This window comes from Toxoplasma gondii, chromosome X, assembly GCF_000006565.2.
Source record: "Toxoplasma gondii ME49 chromosome X, whole genome shotgun sequence".
NCBI classification, from domain to species: domain Eukaryota; phylum Apicomplexa; class Conoidasida; order Eucoccidiorida; family Sarcocystidae; genus Toxoplasma; species Toxoplasma gondii.
In genome coordinates, this window is record NC_031478.1 from 7030646 (window position 1) to 7051412 (window position 20767).

At 53.4% G+C, this 20767-nt stretch overlaps 3 protein-coding genes across 3 annotated transcripts; 1 reads left to right on the forward strand and 2 right to left on the reverse strand.

The window, feature by feature from the left end:
- Positions 1-219: 219 nt before the first annotated feature.
- Positions 220-12003, reverse strand: TGME49_215590 (flavoprotein subunit of succinate dehydrogenase). The gene is made up of 20 exons (XM_002370837.2): positions 11141-12003; positions 10690-10779; positions 10082-10179; positions 9888-9947; positions 9449-9550; positions 8939-9017; positions 8237-8432; positions 7664-7727; positions 7047-7119; positions 6688-6763; positions 6216-6289; positions 5845-5958; positions 5095-5211; positions 4598-4750; positions 4238-4270; positions 3827-3912; positions 3216-3337; positions 2783-2903; positions 2237-2308; positions 220-1629 (listed from the first exon to the last, which is right to left on the reverse strand). The coding sequence occupies exons 1-20, from the start codon at positions 11334-11336 to the stop codon at positions 1546-1548; spliced, it is 2010 nt and encodes a 669-aa protein (XP_002370878.1). The 5' UTR covers positions 11337-12003; the 3' UTR covers positions 220-1545.
- A 166-nt stretch (positions 12004-12169) lies between these two features.
- On the forward strand, positions 12170-15951 carry TGME49_215600 (hypothetical protein). Its single transcript, XM_002370838.2, has 3 exons — positions 12170-14007; positions 14537-14646; positions 15169-15951. The coding sequence occupies exons 1-3, from the start codon at positions 13338-13340 to the stop codon at positions 15385-15387; spliced, it is 999 nt and encodes a 332-aa protein (XP_002370879.1). The 5' UTR covers positions 12170-13337; the 3' UTR covers positions 15388-15951.
- A 1056-nt stretch (positions 15952-17007) lies between these two features.
- TGME49_215610 (hypothetical protein) lies at positions 17008-18576 on the reverse strand (the record flags this gene model as incomplete). The annotated part of the gene is made up of 3 exons (XM_002370839.1): positions 17008-17072; positions 17730-17839; positions 18416-18576. 3 exons carry the CDS (start codon positions 18574-18576, stop codon positions 17008-17010), a joined length of 336 nt encoding a protein of 111 aa, XP_002370880.1.
- Between the last annotated feature and the right edge of the window lie 2191 nt (positions 18577-20767).

The following is a 20767-nucleotide window of genomic DNA, read 5'->3' on the forward strand; positions in this document are numbered from 1 at the left end:
ACATCGTGATAGGCACTGTGAAGCCTTCATCGTGATCGTTGGAGTTATGGTGAGACGACTTCCTCATGTGAGAACTGGGAAGAGACCCTAGGTGTCCCGCCGGCGACCATGTGTGTGCTCAACAACGGAAATACGTGCCGAAAAGCAGCTCGGTTTGCGGGCAGAAGCCGCGTTTCCTCTGCCTGATTAGCATCTTGGCCTCTGAGCCCGACATATGTTGCGGGTAAACTCGCGTTTCGAAGAAATGCCCGAAAACCGAACGGTAAGTTTCTAGGGAGTCGCCAGAGCCGGGAGAACGGCGTGCTTCCAAAGTGAGACGTGTGTTTGACACAGACACTGAAGCGGCACCTTAACACAGCGACGCGCTTTCCAAATGGATGTTGAAAGCGTTTGGGGAACAGGTTTCTCTCCTTCTCCAATACACTCCACACACACACTCTCTCAACACTTCGGCCGCATACCCCAGACGTTCCAACTCGTGGCTTTTTTCACACCCGACAAAGCCGTTTTTCCCACCAGCTTCTAGTGTTCTGCGCAGGAGGCACAAACAGTAAGATGCAAGCCCCTTCCTACAGGACAGTCGGGTGTCTTTTTTTCCGCGATCTGCCACAGTCCCCGGCTTCTGGCGCGCCAGATCACCGAACACACGCCATTTACTACGGAGAAAACCTTTCCTCCTGTCCACCTTGTATGCCGGTGAACAACGGAATTGCAGCGACGAGAGAACGGATGTCTTTCGACGGCAGTCAACAAGCAACAAACTCGCGCCGCTTTCTTTACAAAGAAGATGCTTCGACGAGCGCGGAGCCCGAATGAACGAGCACCTCTGCAGAGCTCCCCTGCCGGACACAAGAATTCACCGCGGTGCCTCCACGGCTACTTCCCGGCAGCGGCTGACAAGAGTCGACACGACGCGGAGAAGCGGGGACAACGTAGCAAGCTAAAGCGGCAGAGAAAGAGCTCTCTTTCTTCTACACTGTTCTCGAACTGCCGAACGAAACGATTCGTCCAACTGACTCTGGGCACAGTCCTAAAACGCGAGGGATCTCTCGGTCACATTTTCGGACCCCCCTGCGGCCGGGAACGCATTCAACCTCTGCACCGCCAGCTGATGTGCTGAGGACTCGCGCTCTCAGGAATCGGCGAGCTTTCCTCTGACGGGCAGCTCTGTTCCGTGTGTCGCGCTTCTGCGTCGAATCCAGGGAAACTCCCCGCTCTCAAAATGTCTGCGTTTTCGCTGACCTCTACAGCGAGATCGGCGTTCGGTGTTCGTCTTGTGCATCGCGCTTCCAATTCGATCTTTCTCCGCGTCGGACTCATCAGATCGGCAGTGCGCGCCCGGACAAGGGCAGCCGCGCTGCGCCATACATCGTCGTTTGGCGGCGGCAAGCAGTCGGGAGACTCGACACAGACGAAATCGCGGTGGCCTTGCGCGCCGCCCAAGAGAAGACGAGAGGCAGGCGATGGAGAGGCTGCGCGTCCTCGGGGCGCGAATCCAGAAAAAAGAGAGAAGTCGAGCAGCGATGAAACGCGCAAAGAAGCCGTTCAGTACACGCGCTTCGCCGGCGGAATGTGCTCCATTTCGTTGTCAAGAGGCTGCGAGATCACCTGGCGGTACGTCAGGGGGAACTGCAGGCAGTCGCAGAAGGAGGAAACGACGCATGCAACGTTTCTGAGCATCCGACCGACCCGCAACAGACGTTCGTCCTCGTGCCATCACGCCAGAACTCGCGAAACGCGTCGCGTCAGAGAACGACGAAGAGTACGCCAGAGAGAGAGAGAAACGCTCTCCAGAGTGACATGCTGGCTGGGTGTTTGCCCTCTTCCGATTCACTCCTCTGACAGACGCGTCTGTCCACCTCGAGGTCCAGGGCCTTCTACTGAGTTTCCTGCAGCCGCTCTTCCCGCTCCGAGAAAGACCAGTGTCTGTTGGTTTTCAACGGGCGGCACAAGCTGAAGACCAACGAGTCGCCGGCGTTCCAACTCGACTCACTTGGAGCACCATTTACGACGTTAGCGAAAATCCCCTTCACGTCTGATATCCGGTGGTGCTACGAATCAGATTAGCGGAACTTTTATGTGACAAGCAGGCAAACAGCTTCCCTTCCTGCGGCTTTTGCAGAAGGAAAACGCGAGGCAGGGGAAACGAAACGGAGTCGGAGAGTGGGGTGTCGAACGGACGAGACTAACTGAAGCTGCAGGCGCCACCGAATGGTGCAAAAGCTTCAAAACGTACCTCTGCTTTCTCCACTTCCCGGTGCGTTTGCCAAGACAACGTGTGTTTCATCCAGTTCTTGTCGTCACGCTCCTGCAGTGTGCAGAGGAGAGACAGAACGCTCGCGTTCCGTGAAGCGCAGAAAAAAAACCGCCTCGTCTCTCGTCTCAGGGCTCCGAGAAAACACCCGCGCGACAGCTTGACATACCCGTGCATGCAACAGACACACAAGCGAGGACTCTTGGGAAACCTGCTGCAGGAAAGGCCTTCAAAAACCCACTCGTAGATGGACAGATCCCCTCGCGGAACACCTCCAACAACACGAGGAGAGTATATACATATATACATATATATATACATATATATATACATATACATATATATACATATATATATATATACATATATATATATATATACATATATATACATATATATATATATATATACATATATATATGTATATGAATTTATGTATGGATATGGATGGACATTTGATAAGATACACGTTCGAGTGCGTTGGGTGAGGGCGGAAACGAGGGAGAGGACATGCGCTCAACGGTGTACCTTGAAATCTTCGCGCGCATGCGCGCCGCGGCTTTCCTTGCGCGCCTCTGCACCGACGATCGTCTGGACGGCTTGCGTCAGGAGGTTTTGTAGCTCCAAGGTCTCGATCAAATCTGTGTTCCTGCAAGGAAGCAAAAAGACGGCGAACGACACCGGCGCGCAAAGGCAGAGAGTGCAGCAACGCACAGAGGCCGTGGACGGAGATCGAGACGCCCGTCTGAGGAAGAAAGCAGACCCTCTGTCTCTTCCATCGGCTTCCCCTCTTCATCCCCCCGACGGCCTCTCGCTTCCCCTGCGGAGTCCGGATACGAGACAGCATGCATCTGTGGCGGTTGAAGCGTCTGAGGTCCTCCATGAATTCCCTGTGAAGGACGAGACACCGCGCCGGCCTCTGACGCCACCTAAGAGTTTCTCCGGTGCGCATTCGCCTCACCACGAGAGCGATCGGTCCTTTACGCCGACGTCAGCGAAGCTCTTGGCAACGTCCTTCATCATCTCCACGCCTTCTCGCAGGACGGCACCCGTTCGGAAGACAGCCGCATGGTCCTGCATGGTCTGAGAAAGAGAGAGGCCGCACACGGAGTGTGCGTTCCTCAGTGTCTCCTCCCAGGGCAGTTTTGACGGCTTGTCACGAGCGTTCCTCGCAGGGACAGGGTGGCCGCGCGCGCAGGCGCCAGCATGAGAGAGAGAGAGAGCAGGAAGGCACGAGAAACAGTTGAAAAAACGCGAAGGTTCGCGAGTTAGCTCTAGAACCGACGGGTGCATGTGGAGACAGATCCCCCCGAAGCTGCACTGAGCAAGCATTCGGTTTCTGAAAACGCTGTACCTTGTGGAACCCCAAGCAGTGGACTACCTTGGCATCGTTCACAGAAGCGCATTCGAAAGAGCAGAACGCATCTTTTTTCTCGATGTTCCCTCTCAGCTGGCAAAAGCGAAGAAGAGACTGCTCCGCTCCGACAAGCAGCAGCGAAGGCCCGAAATCCGACTGAAAAGCGACGCCTCAAAGACTCGTGAGACACAAGTAGAACTCCTCCCGATCCCTACCTTCTGCATGCGCTGACGGATTTGCGCCGTCGTCAACGGTCCGTTGGAGTGCCTCAGCCGATCGACCATGGCAAGTGTCTCCTCTCCTGAGAACAGCGCGTTGTTCACACACGAGGAAACGCGCGCTGTTCGTCTCGGTGCTTTGCTCGTCTGCCGCAGAACCGTTCCCCCGTTCCCCCCTCTTTCTCTCAAAACCTGCCTCTGCCTCTCGTGGCGCCCTCTCTCCTTTTCCTCAGCGCGGCTCTTGTCTCTCCTTTCGTCTGCTCCTCCTTTTTTTGTCGCTGGTCTGCGTCTACGTCGGAGTGTGCAGCTGTGCGGCAGCGCGTTTCGACGCAGATCGCCTCGCAGAGGAACAGCGAAAAACGCCGTTCTCCCTTTTCGTCCGGCGCAAGCAAAGAAAAGCGTTCTCACCCGCGTTCGGAGGCAGCGACGGCGCCGAGGCGTCTGCAGACCAGCAAGCAGATGCAGCAGCAAGACGGGGAAACCATTCTTTTTTCGCAAAGAACTCAACCACCGCCGACGAGAGCCATCCACACTTACAACCTCACAGAGTCCACATCAAGGCCACTCGCAGAACGAGCCCAGGTGTACATACACTCGCGCGTTTCGGGACCCGCCGCAAAGGCGGGAGAACACAGCTCGCACAGCGAAGACACAGTTCACTGAAAGTTTCCTCTCTTTGAAAAACCTGCACAAACACTGAAGAACAACGGATGCCAAGCTGAGGCCAGCAGACCCACAACGCGTCTCACGAAGCGTACACAAACTGACCTTTCTTGCATTCGTCAGCGATTGTGCGCGCAGCTTCGCGTCCAAAAACGACAAGGTCCAAAAGCGAATTTGCACCGAGGCGATTGGCGCCATGCACGGAAGCGCATGCAGCCTCGCCTGCGGCGTAGAGGCCTTGAACGATCTTGTCGGGGCCTGCAGAAGAAAAACTCCACAACGAAGATTGGTGTGCCGCCTCCGCTGCGGAGTCGCGCGGCTCGGACTGTCCTCGTTCTCTTTCTCTCTGGCCCACAGAAGCAGACGAAACTGAACTTTGGCTGAGGACATGCGCTAGAACTCGACGCCATTGCCGCGAGGAGGCGCCTCCACCCTGAGAGAGAAGAAGAGACGGAAAAGAGAAAGGCAGACGAAGCGAAGAAGACAGAGAGAGCACGGACTGAAGGGAGCAGAAAAGACCTACGCGGTAGAGAGAGACGTACGGAAGAAGAAGAAAGGAGAAAGAGAAATGCAGTGAAAAAAAAGAAAAAGAAAACGCCTACCGCCAGCTTTAGAGCGGGAGGTGGTGAGCACCTGCGCGCGCCAGTTGGTTGGGATGCCCCCCATGTTGTAGTGGACCGTTGGCAGCACTGGAATCGGTTCTTTTTCTGCGTTGACTCCTGAGAAACGCAGAAAGACACAGAAAAAACAAACAAGTGAAAAAACAGGCAACTCACGAGAAAACCAACAGGTCTAACCAACGGAGACGAAAGCATGATCTTGTGGCGGCCCTCGAGGCCCTGCAGGTCCCACAGCGCGCAGAGAGCCGTCCTCTCGATTGCCAACGAGTGGAAACAGAAGAGAGCTGAAAACCAACTGAAAAGCCGGCTTGTGGAACGAAACGCAACGTAACAGAAACATCATCCGCGCACACACCTCGCTGGAGAGAAGAAGGAGGCACACAGAGAACAGAGAGAACAGTTTTTCAATCTCTCAGAGAAGCCAGTGTAGTGGATGCCGCTGCTGCGATAAGGAAAAAATGCTCTCTCTCTCGCAATTGCCTCTCTGTTTTTCTGCGAAGGAAACGATCGAAGTATCCTTCTAGAGAACAAGGTAGGTTGCGCCTTGTAAAACATGAAAAGTGAACATGACGCTCCGGTGGGGTGTCTCTCCGTTGTGAAGGACGGTGAAGAGAACACTGTGAGGCTTCAGTCCAAAAACAAACCGAAAAAACATTGCTGAAATGATCTCGACAGATGTCTCGAAGAAGCAGCTCGAGAAGAATTACAGATGTGTCTCATTTTGAAACGAACCTGCGAAAATTTTCGCGGTTTCGGTGATTCCAGGAAGACGCTCGTGGAGAGTCGCCGGCGGCAAGTGCGTCAAATCCAAATGCATGTGGTCACGATTGGGCCCACAGCCGCGGCCTAAAAGATCGATAAAAAAGAAAAAAAAAGAAAAAAAAGAAAAAAAATGAACGACAAAGGAGATACAGAAGGAGAAAGGGAAGAAGGGAGGTAGCGGGGAAAAAAGGAGAGTAGCGCCGAGGAAAGAGAGAAGAAAGAGCGAGAGAAGAAAGAGCGAGAGAAGAAAGAGCGAGAGAAGAAAGAGAGCAAGAAAAAAAGAAGAAAAGGGGATGAAAGACGAGAGGAAAGACAGAAGATCGACTTTTTATCTGACGCACCTTCTCGGATTTCGATGGTCATGGATCGTGACACGACATCGCGGCTTGCTAGATCCTTCGCCGTGGGGGCGTACCTGGCGAAAAAAATGAAAAGTGAATGATCAACAGACCGGTCTCCAGCCGAGGAAAAACGCAGAGGCAGGGCACAAGAGCAAAACGAGAAAAATGGAAGAAGGGAACGAGACGGAAGAGAGCGACGAAAAAAGAGGAGCGAAAACGGATTTTTTAAACATAAATTCCTATCTAAATTCTTGGAATAGGAATTATAAAAACAAACATTTTCAGACAACTTTTGCCTGTAAGAAATCGGATTGGATACCCCAGGAGCCTTAACTGTACACAATGGATAGTCGGTACTTGAGACATTAAAGACATAGATTCAGTACCCTAGAGGTAACGCGTTAAGTATTCCGCTGAGACAAGACCACAAAGAGGAGGAAGAAAACAAGAAACTGAAGGATGCGCGACCTACCGGGCCATGAAAGCTTCGCCTTGGCCATTGCGGAGAATGCCACCCTCTCCGCGGCATCCCTCGGTGATGAGACAGCCTGAAAAACGCATGCAGTCTCAAACGAAAAACGCATGCAATCTGGCACTCTACAAACATTCAGTCTCAGTTGAACATTCCTGCAAGCCCGCACTTAGGAGGAAACACATGCACTCTCGCTCGAGCTGTCAGGCCTGTTCCCAGTTTTCTAGTGAGCACGAAAGAGGACTCGCGATTGCTTGTATTCTGCAAGAAGAAAGAGACTTCGAAGGCTCAAGAGAACCTCCGGACGGATAGATGCATGCAGAGAAAACAAACCAGAGAGACACGACGCTTCCACGTACCGGCGGGGAAAATTCCGGTGGGGTGGAACTGGACGAATTCCAAGTCTTCAAGAGGCAATCCAGCGCGAGAGACCTGAAAAAAAAGGCAGCAGCGCAAGCTACGTTCTGTGAAACTCCAGACAAATGAGAAAACTGCTCCATCTACATCTATCTACAAATGCCAATATTTATGGCTACATCTGCATCTATCTCTGTATCTCTGGATATCTATTTGACTACGTATATCTACCAGTATCCATGTACGCGCAGTCATCCGTCTATTTGTCTGTGTTCGACTTTTTCTATCTGTCAAGCTGTTTACCTGTACAGCTTCACGCATCCAGTGTCTGTATCTGATTCTGAATCTGCCTGAGGATCTACAGCAGTACATGGATCTTTCGTTGGATTGATCTAAAAGCCTACGTCCACCCACCCACACAGAACGACACAGAGAGGTGCAAAAACATGCATATCTCGACGCTTATGTGCGAATCTCTGGGGTGACGCCTGCAGCCGCATGCGATGACGTCAATCGTCTGTACGCCTGCATCGCGCTCCGCTCGACTTTGCGCGCGTTGGTCGACTTTCTGAGAGACGCTTCTCCCCTTCTTCGCAGAGCGTCGCAGACGCAGCCTCACCATCCCGCCGCCGTCTCCAGTGCAGGTGTGAGCGGAGGTGCAAGACTGGTAGGCGCGGCCGTATCTGGAGAGAGAGAGAGAAGTTTAAGATTGGAAAGAACTGGAAATTAGGGAAACTCGAAGAAGCGTTTGCCTGTTCGAGTCCTCTAAATGCCTCCCTTCGCGCGGCGATCTGCCGGTGTCTCTTCTGACTTTCTTTTTAACTGAGTCGTGACTAAAACGTCTGCTTCTTCTCTCTTCTTCCCCTACTTCGTCTCCTTCACGTATTGGTGTTCCTTCTTCTTTCTCCTCTTTTCCCCTCGCCAGCTGATTTCTTCTCTTTTGATTCGCGAATCTGCTTCTCTCCTGCAAATCGCTCTCCACAGAGTATGTGAGAAGCGCCTTCCATGTTTGCCCCTCTGTGTCCAGTTCTCCTTCTCTCTTCACTTCGCCTCCTCCGCTCCCGCGCTGCTCTTCTCTCGCTCTCTTTCCTCACGCCCGCATTCGCTTGTCCGTTTTTCGCTCTGTCCTCTATTCTCCTGCCGTCTTCCTTTCCTTCTTTTCCTTCCTTTCCTTCTTTTCCTTCCTGCATACCCTCCAGTGGCGAGGACCGTGTGCTTCGCCGCGAATCGGTGGATGCTCCCGTCCTCCATGCACATCGCGACAACTCCGTGACATTTGCGTTCGTCGTTCTCTCCGCTCATCATCAAATCCAGGGCAAAGTATTCCACGAAAAACTTGCAGTCGTGGGCCAGACTCTGTCCGTACAACGAGTGCAGCATCGCATGGCCTACACACACAACGCACAGACTCGCCCCTTTCGCCGAAAATCCAAACACCGCAGGTGAGACGCGAACAAAAAAACATACATATAAATATGCATGCAAGTACACACAGAAACAAACATGCAAGCAGACGCCTCTCTACACGCAAGCGGCTGAACGAATGCACGGTGACCTTCGACAGAGAGAGGCGCTGCCTGTATGGATCTACGGTTCGTCCGTGGATGGAAGCAGAGAGGAAAACCGGCGTTCGTGAGTTCTCGAAAAAAGGCGTTCACGCGGTCAGTTCACTTTGTGTTGACGCGGTGTCTGCGCGCGTCGCTGGGCTGCTGGCAAACAGCAGAGAAAACGCTCTTTCCGATCGCAGCCAGGCTCAGCCTGCAAACGGCGTTCCAGTGTCTCTGAAAGCACTGAAGGACTGCAGAGATGGCCTCCGCGCTTCCACAGGGGACGCGGAAGAAGGCAAGAGCGACGGAGTCCTCCGAGACATCGACAGACGCGTCCTTTTCCTCACCGGTCCGATCTGCCGCAGCGGCGCAGCGATACGCCTGGCCGCCTTTACCGAACCTCAGAGACTGTCCTCCGAATGCACGCTGAAGGATCAGAGAAACAAAGGAACAAAACTCTCAAGAACGGGGAAAGCAGTCTCTCGAGAGAAGGAAAACGACGCCATTCTTATCTCGAGAAGAACCATCCGATCGAGAGAAAGCGCGTCCTTTTTGGAGCAACATCTGAGACAGACAGACGTTTACCATCCCCGCTGAAACAGAAACGCTCGCCCTGGATCCCTCGTTGTGTGAGTTTCAACCTTGATCTTCTTGAAACGCGTTGTTTTCTTTCCACATCCGATCTGTGCTCGTATGCACCGCTCTCCCCTATCGTCTTGGAGACCCAAGTTCCTTCCCCAGAGGCGCGCCGCTGCTTATGGCCTGCCTGTCTTGACTGCCCAGAAGTCTCTTGCTTTCTTCTGTTCTCGTTTCTCCCTTTCGCCTCCCTTTCCTGCTTCTCGAAAAAACAAACGCACCTGGTAGATGCGTCCGTCTTCAGTGCGGGAGAACGGGAGACCGTAGGACTCGAGCTCCCGAACAACTTTCGGAGCCTCTCGGCACATATGTTGGATGGCGTCCTGAGACGAAAAGAGACAAGCGACTGCAGAGAACATGGCGAGGCCGTCGCACGGCCCAGGCGAAGAAGGAAACTCTCGAAACGCAAAAACAGCTGGCGGCAGGAGAGAGGCAGACGCAGGCGAAGAACGGAAAGAGAAGGCGAAGAAGCGAGGCCGCGGCGTTCAAGCGACCTGCAGCGGAAGAGTGCCTGCACTCGCAAAAAAGTACGACCTTGAAAGTCTGATTGTCTCGATCGAGGGAGTCTGAGAAAGATCCGGATTCGACGAAAAGAGAGAAGAGCACGAGCAGCTGAAAACGCGGCTCCACAGAGAACCAAAAGAGAAAAGAAAAACTTGCCTGGTCACCGAGCCAGTCCGACCCCTTGACCGTGTCGTACGCATGCCAGCGCCAGTCGTCCTGTCGAGAAAAAACCAAAAAAACAAATCGGAAAAAAACTCGTGCGAATCCTCGACTGTGCCGCACTGCGATCCGCAGGTCTTTCGCCCAGGCGACGAAGCTTTCTCCCTGAAATTCTTGCCCTCAAAGCTCACCTCCGTCATGTTGCCGAGAGCTGCGTTGATGCCACCCTGGGCAGCGACAGTGTGTGAGCGCGTCGGGAAGAGCTTCGAAAGGCAGGCCGTCTTGATTCCTAAAGAAACAGAAAACGCGGAAGCAAGCTGCATGCGCGCGCCCTGCCTCCTTGCCGCTGCGTCGTCTTAGGCGTCAAGAGACCTACGACGCAAACTTCCTCGCAGACCGCCCACTCGCTGGCGGCTCCCAGTCGAAGCTTTAGTGACAGCTGAACGCCCCCAGCGCCTTTTTCGAGGACGGAACCTCCTTGACAGGAGCCGAGTTGCTGGCCTCGCTTCTATCCAAAGTGACTTGCGGCATTCAGTGGAACCTTCGTGAGGGGAAGAACAAGACGGCGACGCAAGAGGGCAGAACACCACGAAGAAGGCGATATGGAGAGAAGAGAAAGAGAAGAAGACGAAGAGAAGAGGAAGAAAAGAAGACGAAGAGAAGAGGAAGAGAAGAAAACGAAGAGAAGAGAAGGAAAAGAAGACGAAGAGAAGAGGAAGAGAAGAAAAGAATGAGGAAGGGAGGAAAAGCGAAAAGTGAGAAGAAACCTCGATTCATTTTTTTCTTGTGGAGAACGAACCTGCAGACGCGAGGCCGAAGGCGGCTCGGAGACCAGCGCCGCCTGCTCCGACGACGATTGCATCATACTCATGGTCGATGACTCGGTAGGCTGTAAAAACACCGAAGGCGAAACAGAGGTGAAGGCTGGCGGCGCGGTGCAATGAAACAACGGTTAATGTGAGCGACAAAAGGAAAAAAGAAGAGCAAAAATTACTGCAGCAAGATGCGCGGATGACGACCTCTGCAGGACTCGAGGTAGTCGAAAAGCTGCATCCGTCTGTGCTCTGGAACAGCCGTCAGGAGAGGAAACGCGAGAGCCAGCGAGGGGGCCAACGAGAGACGCAAGAGAACTGCGACGCTGCATTCGTTCTCGGAAGTGCAGGAGAGAGAAGACAGAAGAGAGAACGACTCCGGAGGACCGAGAGAGCAACAAAGAGGTTCGAGAGAAGAGCTGCGAGGAGGCGACGTACCAGGTTTCTTTACATTCGTGAAGAAGCGTTTCTGCTGCACAAAAGAAGGTCCTGTCGCCTGCGGCTGCGCGGCATTGAGTCCACGAGCTACGCCAGCTGCGAGAGCTGGAGAAAGCGAGGATCGAGAGAGAGCAGAGGAGAGAGGACGACGCGCGTAGGGCCGCAGCGCCTGGGTGAGGGATGCCGACGCATGCATGGTTGCGAAGGAGCAGCGGTCGGATCTCAAGGTGAAAGCAAGGCTTGGGGATCTCGCAATCCGTCTACGTCTGAAAGTTCTGCTTTCCTCGCCTGCTGGTGGCGTCACCCGCGACTGCGTCGGTGTCGAGGGAGCGAGGAGATAGTGGACGGAGAGCGCGCTCTCCAGGTCGCGCGTCGGGAGCGAGAGTCCTGCTCCGAAGAACCATTCAAGGAAGAGAGCGCTGCGGCAGTCTTCAGCGTCAACTGGCGTTTCGCGTTGGTGCTCGAGCGCCCTGGCGCACAGGTCTCTCTCTGTCGGTCGAGATTGCGAGAAAGCGGAGGTTCGCCGACGAGACGCCTGAACTCAGGGAACAGCGACCCTCGCGCGAGCGCGATACAGACTCGGCAGTAGGACGGCGCGAGCAGGAGAAGCGCGACGAATCCACCCAGAGGTCGAGAGGAGAAGGCCGAGGAAAAATGTGCACAGGGCGCGCGCCGGGAAAGGAAGAGAGGCCGACGGACCGCTGCACTCTCTGTGTTGCGATACCACGACTCTTCCTGAGGACGCGAAGCGCGCGAAGCGAGCGTCAGAGAGAAGAGAACTCTCGAGAAGGATCTGGAAAAAAGCAAACGCAGCGCGTCGCGCGATCAACGTCCTTCCCGTTCAGCCGCCAAGTCGCGCCACCGACGAGACACTCTGTAGACTCCTGCCCCTTGGGCAGGCGAGGAGCGCGGCGCTCCTCTTCGGAGAGTGCATGCGACGAGACAATCTCTCGAGTTTCTCGGCGAATCCGCCGCGCTGTTGCATGTGGGGTGCAGCGCGCAACAGCCGCTTGTCGCCGCTCGAAAAAACGCGCTCGAAACTGTCAAGTTCTGGGGAAAACGACGAAAAACCGATTCCACGCGCGCCACACCCTCCCAGTTGACTCCTCTCGCAGGTTGACAGATACGTCGAGACGCCGCGCGTGCATCGGCCGACGAAGGAAGCTTTTCCGCGTTTCTCGCCGCGCTGTGCCATTCCTCCCGTTGCCTTTTCTCCATACCCTCTCCTCTCGCTTCGACCTCCCGACCAGTCCGGATTTTCGGCGGCCGAGGCAACCGAGCGGCTCTGCGTTCCCCGTCCACCGTGCTACGCCGGCTCCGCTCCTCTGCGATCCACGGCAGACGGCCTCGCCAGCCGCGAGAGGTCGCAGCCGCGACTCTGGGAGTTAAACTCGCTTTTCTGAACGAAGAGTTCGTCTTTTTGTCGCACTGCGGCGTTTTCGCTGAACTGCGCCGTTCGGAACTGCCTGCGCAACGCCTGCCCCCGTGACGCCTCGACCGGATTCCACAACGCGAGGCGATCCGAGTTTCTGAAACGCGGAGTTCAGTTGAAGGCTGCAGGCCTTCGCTCTTGGAAAATGGCGCAGAGGACGCTGAACCTGTCGTGCTCGAGATCGAGGTGAAGACGCAAGTTCAGGCAGTTCTCCCCAGCCTTCAAGTTGCTTCCTCGAACCGCCTTCTTCATTTCTCAGGGAGACAGCTTCGCGACGGCAACTGGCTGCCGGAACTTGTGTGCCCTCTCTCTTTCTTCTGACTTTTTGTCTCTTGGAACCTCCGCGAAACTCCGTCGCCGAGAGCTCACCCAGCTGCGCGGCTCGCGCGCCTGCGAGACTTGCTGTGCTTCTGCCGGCTGCGAGTTCCCCGCCGACGACCGAGGACAGGTGCCTCTTTGCGAAGGACGAAGCGGAAAGCGAGCGAGCGAGGAAAGGAAAAATCGAGCAAAAGACGCGAGAGAGAGGGAGAGAGGCGTGAGGCGTCAAGAAAGCGGTGCGCCTCAGCGTGGAAGGTCTGGCCAGAAGACTCTTTCTTTAGCGAACATGAAGAAGATCTTCTGAAAACGGTCCTTCCGTCAGTCCGCCTCAAAGGGGGGAAGCTCTTCCCCCGCGTCCATCAACGCCTTCTCAGTCTCAGATCTGTCGTCAACTTTCCTTCTGCCGCCCACATACCAGCGGACCTCTTCTGTTCGAAGCAGAACAAGATGCCTCCTTCCGACTCTGCGAGAGGCTCCGTCTCCCCTTCTCGTTCCGCGGCTGCGGCCTCCTCCCTGCAAGCAGCGGTGCCTCTCGAGTTCGGGTCCTCGTCCTCCGTAATTGACGGCTTGTTCTCTCCCGCGTCCTCTCTGCATGTGCCTTCTTCTCCCGCGTCTCTCGGAATCAAAGAGAGGCGCGTTGAGGCCTCAGCCGAGCGAGAAGAAACGGGGGGAGACTCGCGCGACGGAGGCCCTGCAGAGACGGCCAGGAGGGGGACATGCCTGCCTCGCGAGAAGCCGCAGATCGGCGACTGCATGCGATCGGAGTTCGGTCTGGAAGCTCTTCTTCAGAGATGTCGGAACTTCGCACCCGCGTTTGAAAAGGCTCATCAGTCCCACAACCTGTGCACCAGTCGTCTTGCTCCTTCTTCTTCATCTTCTTCATCTCCTTCCTCTTCTTCTTCATCTCCCTCCTCTTCCTCTTCTTCCTCTTCTTCATCTTCTTCCTCTTCTTCTTCATCCCCCTCCTTTTCCTCTTCTTCCTCTTCTTCATCTTCTTCCTCTTCTTCTTGGAGCTCTGCCTCGCGTTTAGCCGGCGAGAGAGGAGAGGACAGTCTTCTAAACGCTGAGATTCTCACTGCCGAGGAAGAGGCAGGAAGCGACCCGCATGTCGAATTAGGTAAAATGTTTCGCGTCCAGTCTTTCGATTGTATACGCGTCGACTCAGATGCGAGCGAATGCGTCGCCGCATCGGTGCATGCATTCCTCGTATTCTTGCGCATGTTCAACTGTGTCTGGAATTCATTTGAAGACGCACAAAAACTGCAAGGCATCTATCCAGCTATACGTATACATATATATATATATATATATACATATATGTATATATATCTGTATACATATACATATAAACATATATATATGTAACAGTGGCGAGAGAGATCGGACTTGAAGCTGTGGCATTGTAGATCGATGCGTGTATCTTTGAAAAGGTATGCCTGCATTCTGTTTTCTCTGTATATGGGGTCCTTTCTGAAGGATTGTTGTGAGACTTTTCGCGAGTTTCTTTCCGTGAGGTCCACGAGAGACGGTTGAGTCAGGACTCGGACCTTCTCATGCCGTGGAAGGCTTCCTGGAAATAGAAGAGGAGCTGCGGAGTTTGAAAGAGTCGTTCCCTTGGCACTCTCTCGCTCTCGGTTTCATCTCAGAATTGCACCTGGGCATCTTTGACGTCAACGGAGAGATTCCTTCAGAGGAAACCTTGAGAGCGCAGAACATCCCCGTCGTCGACAGCGGCGTCAATCTGCATGCACAGGAGGTAAGCGCATGCAGCCTTCGAGAGTCGTTTGCCTTCGCGCTGTTTGCGCCCAGACGGTCAGACACCGTTCAGAGTCGAAAACGGCCGCGAGACGCCTCAATCGATTTGCGCATGCAGAAAAAAGTCTCGCTTTCTCCGCCGTACTCGGGTGCTCAATTGAGACGGATGTGCCGATGTTCAAGTGGAACCTGTAGATCTGCCTTTGAATACAGCGACATACATTTATATATATATATATATATATATATATATATATATATGCAACCATCGATACCTACACTTCCATATTTCCATATATATATATATATATATATATATATGTTTGTAAGTATGTGCACAGTCGAATGTCGCTTTGTGTGTGGAAAAGAAGGATCATTTAGAGAGCAATCGATTCGCAGACACAGGACTGTCTCTGCAGGAGGAGCGTCAGAAGTTGCGGATGCGTCTCGACGTGATCGGCTCGAGGCGATTGGCGCGAGGCAATTAGCGGATTTGTTTTTGTGGCTGCATGCGTGTGAGCAGGAAGCTCTGGCGAACTCTTTGGCAGACCCAGTTCGTTTTCTGCTGGAGCAGCAGGCGCTGGAGCAGCGGCTGAAGATGCTGGGCGGAGGGTATGGGGAAGACGGCGAGGGAAGAGGGAACGCGGAAGACATGCGAAGGCCTCTCATCGAGGTTCTCAGCTCAGGCGAGGAGAGCGGCGAAGAGTCCGACGGAGTGCCTGAGGAATCCACTGAGACATGAAAAGAAGCGCCGAGACCCGAGACAACGGGCAGGCGAGAAAGAGTTGAGAAAGGGAGAGCGGAAAAGAGAAAGAAGAGAGAAAACGGGGAGGAAAGGAGGAGGCTGAATGGAAGACAAGAGAGGCAAGAAGATAGTGTGACGAGAGCGCGGACCGCAACCCGAGAAGTGGAAGAAGAGGCAAGCAGTTTCTTCCGGACGAGGAAGACTCACGCCGAAGAGAACAGGCGAGGACAGCGGAGACACAGAGGCAGGAACGTAGACACGGGGGAGACTGAGAAACGACGAGAGAAAACGAAAGAAGAAGAGAGGACAATGGAAAAAGAAGAGAAACGAGACCGCTGGAGAAACCAGGTGGAAGCTTGAAAAAGCTTGCGGCGTCCCAGTGAGGATTTGAGTTTGTGAGAGAAATCTGTGACAGACTCACGGTGAAAGAAAAACGCATTTTCCCTGCAAGGGAAGACACCTTTTCAATTTCGCTTCGCATTTGCTGACTTATGGCAACTGCCGAGTCCTGAGCTTTCCCCCCTCCCCACTCTTGCGCGTTCACCGATACCCGAATCGCGGTCGATCTCTCGAGATCTGTGTTCCTCTTCAAATGCCGAGACTCTCTATCGGGTCCTCTTTTCTTTTCTTTCCACTTTGCTGGCCTCTCCTCGAGTGGCGGAACGCGCGGTGAATGTCTGCACATGGGCGAGCAAAACGATTCTCTCCGAAACTCGTTTCTGTGAACCAAAAAGAGCGCTTCCACTTCGTCGCACCATTTTGCACAGATCCTTCTCCAATCAGCGGCATCCAGAACAGCCCAACTGACACTGTACCGTGGACAGAAACATACGTACCTTTACTTGTATCTATTTATCTTCTTATATGTCATTTTGTATATATATATATATATATATATTTAGAGTTATACTCTTATATCTGTGAACTGATAAATATGTTCACCTGTGTCGAGGCTGATTTCTAGATCTCCCCATATGCATAGCAGCGATTGTCTACACTTCCTTCTTGTATTCACTTCGATCTGCGCATATCCATGTATGTACATGAATGCATGCGTTATATTTTTTGGAAATCTGCGATTTGAATTTGCTTCCGACGAGCCCCTTCTTGACTGGGGACGGTGCCTCGGGATCTGAGCGTCTCTGCGCGCGTCTCGCGGTCTGCTGATGAGCGGAAGAGACGAGAGGTGCATGGCAAAAGAGAAAGAGAGAGTTCCTCTGCATGCGCCACTGCACTCCACGCGAGAGCGCAGAAAAAGCTCTTCCACGGTGTTCCGAAAGTCAAAAAATCAACACAAGACTCCTCATTTCCCCACCCAAAAAGGCCGCTTATCCACTGCAGGCATCCTCTACACCTCTCCATATACACATATATACATATATCTATATATAGGTATATGTAGATATATGTATATATATATATATATATGAGACAAGGATGTCCTGACGACGCCTATTCATCTATGTGGGTCCGTGCATGCGGCAGCTGCAACGCGAGCGTGGAACCATCACAGCAAAAATATGCGTTTGTGCATGCATGCAAGAAGAGCTGCATATACATGGAATTGTCGTCCTTTCTCTTCGTGAGGATTGAGAGCAGGGTGATCGAAGTCTCTTTTTATCGGGGAACGGGATTGAGCCACTGGCCGCCCTGGCCGTACGCCGCCGCCACCAACTGCGCCGCTGAAAAAAACAATGGCAATCGTGAGAATATCCCGGGAACTTGCAGACGGATTTTATGTCGTCCAAAAACGCCTTTTTCCGCCGGCCTTCCTCCTCCAGCTCTTCCTGTGTCACGAGAGGGTTCCGCCCACACGAGTGATCTCTTGCATCTCTCTCTGCTCTCCGCTGCTTCTGCCTGTTCTGTTCTCTCTCTCTCTACGTCCTTTCTCGCGCTCGACCTTTTCTCTCGGCCGGCGAATTCCCCAGTCCAGTGGATCGCGTCCACCTGCTGCGGCGCCAGCGCTCCTGCAGTTCCCTCGCAGTCTGCAGCCTCTGCAGGTCGTTCCCCCTCAAGTGCCTACGGCACAGCCGTCAGGACTGCTACTACGATATATATATATATATATATATTTATATGTGTTTATATATTTATATATATTTATATGTATTTATATATATTAATATGTATTTATATATATATATATATATATATTTATATGGGTTTATATATATATATATATATATTTATATATATACAAATATATATATGAATCCATGTGCCATTTTTTCGCACACGTCCTGTACACTGCAGGGGCGTCTACATGGGTGAAAGTCTTCTCACGAGAGCCTGCCTTAAGAGGAAGTGGAGGAGGGGAGACCGGGAGAGAAGAGACCTACTTTTCTTTTGCTTGCGAACCATGTAGATCATGTGCCATGCCTTGTAGGTGCCGTAGAGGACGAGTCCCATTCCGAGTGGGTTTTGCCACCACCAGGCGCGGTACTGGGACCTGAAAAAAAGAAAAAAAAAAACTCTCGCCTTTCACCTTTGTCTCGCTCGCGCATGCACTCTTCGCCCTGGCGCCCTTCGCTCTCGTAGTCCGTCTGCGCTTGTTGATACCTCTCCCACAAAAACGCACTTCCACGTTCACACTCATTATATACCTTTATATATATACATATTTATATATGTATATATATGTATATATATATGTATATATATGTATTTATATGTATGTATATTTGTGTATACGTAACGATATGCATACGCATATATGTGGACTGAGGGATGTCGACAAGTCTGCGCGTAGATCATGTCCGCTGTAAATGCATGCGTAAGCAGGTGTATGTGGAAGGACCTTTAGGAAAGGAGAGAGGATTTAGGAACTCTCTCCTTCACGTATAGATGTCGACAGGGTGTATGTGCCGTCTTTCAGAAAGATGCGAGGTCGAGACAAGTATGCGTTTCTGGATTTCCGGTCCTGTCGAGGGCAGGAGGGGAGCGTTGAGAAGAAGCTGCGTCGCCACAGGTCGACTTTCGGACGCCAGAAATTGTTAAACGCGTTGCTCGGTTCCTCTGGACTCACGCGCGGGAGATCTGCGCGACCTGGTTGTTCGTCCACGCAAGGGCGTCGCGGTAAACTTCCGTCGCCGATTTTCCCTCCATGCGCCGCCATGCGCGCGTCCACTGCACTGGGTTGATGGCGCGGCCAGCCATGGCGATGTACTGCTGAAAGTGAAATCCCATTTTGCGAAACGAGCGCGAGTTCGAGGAAAAGCTGCGTCCGCAGCGCGGCTTTCAGACGCTCCTGCCCCGACGGAGGAGACACACGAAGAGAGGCGCAGCGACAACGCGAGAGAGAACCTGAGCGCGAAGAGAGAAACGGCGCGAGCGGCTTTTATTAAAGTCGAAGCGAGCTGTCGAGTCGGAGCTTCAGGACTTGCAGGCGAGGAGAGAGAAGAAAGCGGAGAGAACGACGGCCACCGATCTTCTTTTTTCTTCGCGACGGAGCGCGGCGTCTGCGCAGGGCGAACCAGATTTGCCTCCCGCGCGGCAGGTCTTCGTCCCCAGAGAACGGAGAAGAACGGCGAGACTTCGCGGAGAAAAAAAGGCAGTTGCACCAGCGGACCGTCTGCGTCGAGAAAGAGAGCCGAGCAAGTGGTGAGGCAGCGCCGCCTGCAGTTGTGTGGAGAGACAAAAAACGCGAAACCAGGCCGTTCCCGGCAGGTGACGCTGAAGATGAGGGAAGGGTGCACAGCCGGACGGACGCCTTGCGACGTTGCCGCGTTTCCAGAGATACACTTCGCTGCAGATGGAGAGAAGAAAACGCCGGAAAAAAGAATCGAAACTCCCCGTCTGGAGACGAAGAAGGCCGAGCAGCCTCCGCAGGCTGCTCGAGCAGTGACCGCTCTCTGCTTTTCGAATTACACAGCCAGTGCATGCGCATGCGCGCAGTCGGCCTTGAAAGCGAGAGACGCACACCCGAAAAGAAGCGCAGGGACAGCTGCAGAAAAGAGGAAAGGTCGAAAGAAATTCGCATAGGATTTCCGTTTCTAAGCGAGTCCATCGTGTCTTCGCTCCGAGGGAGAACAATTCGGCTGCAGGCACGCGGTACCAGCTCGAGTTTCCCCCTCCTCGTCCGTCCTCTGCCTTCGCGCGCTATCTCGACCTTCTCTCTCTCTCTCTCTCTCTCTCTCTCTCTCTCTCTGGCGACCTTCTCTCTCTCTGGCGACCTTCTCTCTCTCTGGCGACCTTCTCTCTCTCTCTGGCGACCTTCTCTCTCTCTCTGGCGACCTTCTCTCTCTCTCTGGCGACCTTCTCTCTCTCTGTCGCCGGAGAGCCTGCCGCCAGTCTCTTCCGGAGCTGTGCTGGACGGCGAGGCTCTCGCAGAAAACAAGAGAGTCGAATACGCAGAACGCGCAGGGCAGGAAAAAGCCGAGGAAGAGTAGAAGAAAAGGGCAGGAGAAGAGAAGGAAAAAGAAAAGAAGGAAAAGGAGCAGCAGAGACAGAGAGACAGAGAGAGACAGAGAGAGACAGAAAGAGGAGGAGAAGGGGATAGAGAAACAGAGAGAGGAGAAGGAGAAGAAAGACAGAGCCGCGAGTCGAGAGAGGATGAAGAGGAGGAGAAGGAGAAGGAAGGAGAGAGGGTGGAACAGTTCCTTGAAGAGCGTCTGTAGGATTTTTCAATTAGTGGAGGTTCGACTTTTTGGCAGACCGGCTCCAAGTGTCTTGTGGATCTTCTGAATCTTCGCATGGCTCTTCCCGTTCTCGATGGTCGTTGTTCTTTCAAAGCACTGTTTGTCAAACCAGCTGATGTTCAGAGATTCAAAGCTGTCTCTTGTTCCTCCTGTCTCTCGTCGCTTCGTCGCCGCTTGACGCCTGCCTGCTCACGAGTTGTTTCTTCTCCGCTTTCTCCGCTGTCTTCCGCTCCTCCCTGTTGCTCTTCATCCGTCTTCTCTCCTTCCTCCTCTTTCTCTCCCCCGTCTTCTCCCTCTGCTTCTCTGTCTGCCGCCTCTTGCTCCCTTACACCTCTTTTCTCCTACCTCCTTTTACTGCGTTTTTTTCTTCGTTTTGGGTCCTGCCCGACTTTCTTCTTCTCGACTCAAAATGGCGCGGCGTCGAGACTGCTTGTGCGTCTGCGGAGGAGCGCTGTCAGCTGTGAGACCGCGCTGAGCCGAGACTCTCCGCTTTGATTCGGGAGGCGGAAGGCGCAGACGGCAGATTGCACTGTAGACTGAAGATCCGAACGCGCGAAGAAAGGGATCTGCGCGAAGGCGCGTCTTTGCTGACGGTTTTGCGAGGTTCGATGAATTCCCTGAGAGGCGGAGAACAGCGGGAGTCTGCCCTTCTCCAAAAAAGCGAACGGTCGGCGTTGACGGATAGAGCGACTCGCTGGAGCTACGAAGGCATGGAAGTCGCTGTCCAGATCAGCTGAGAA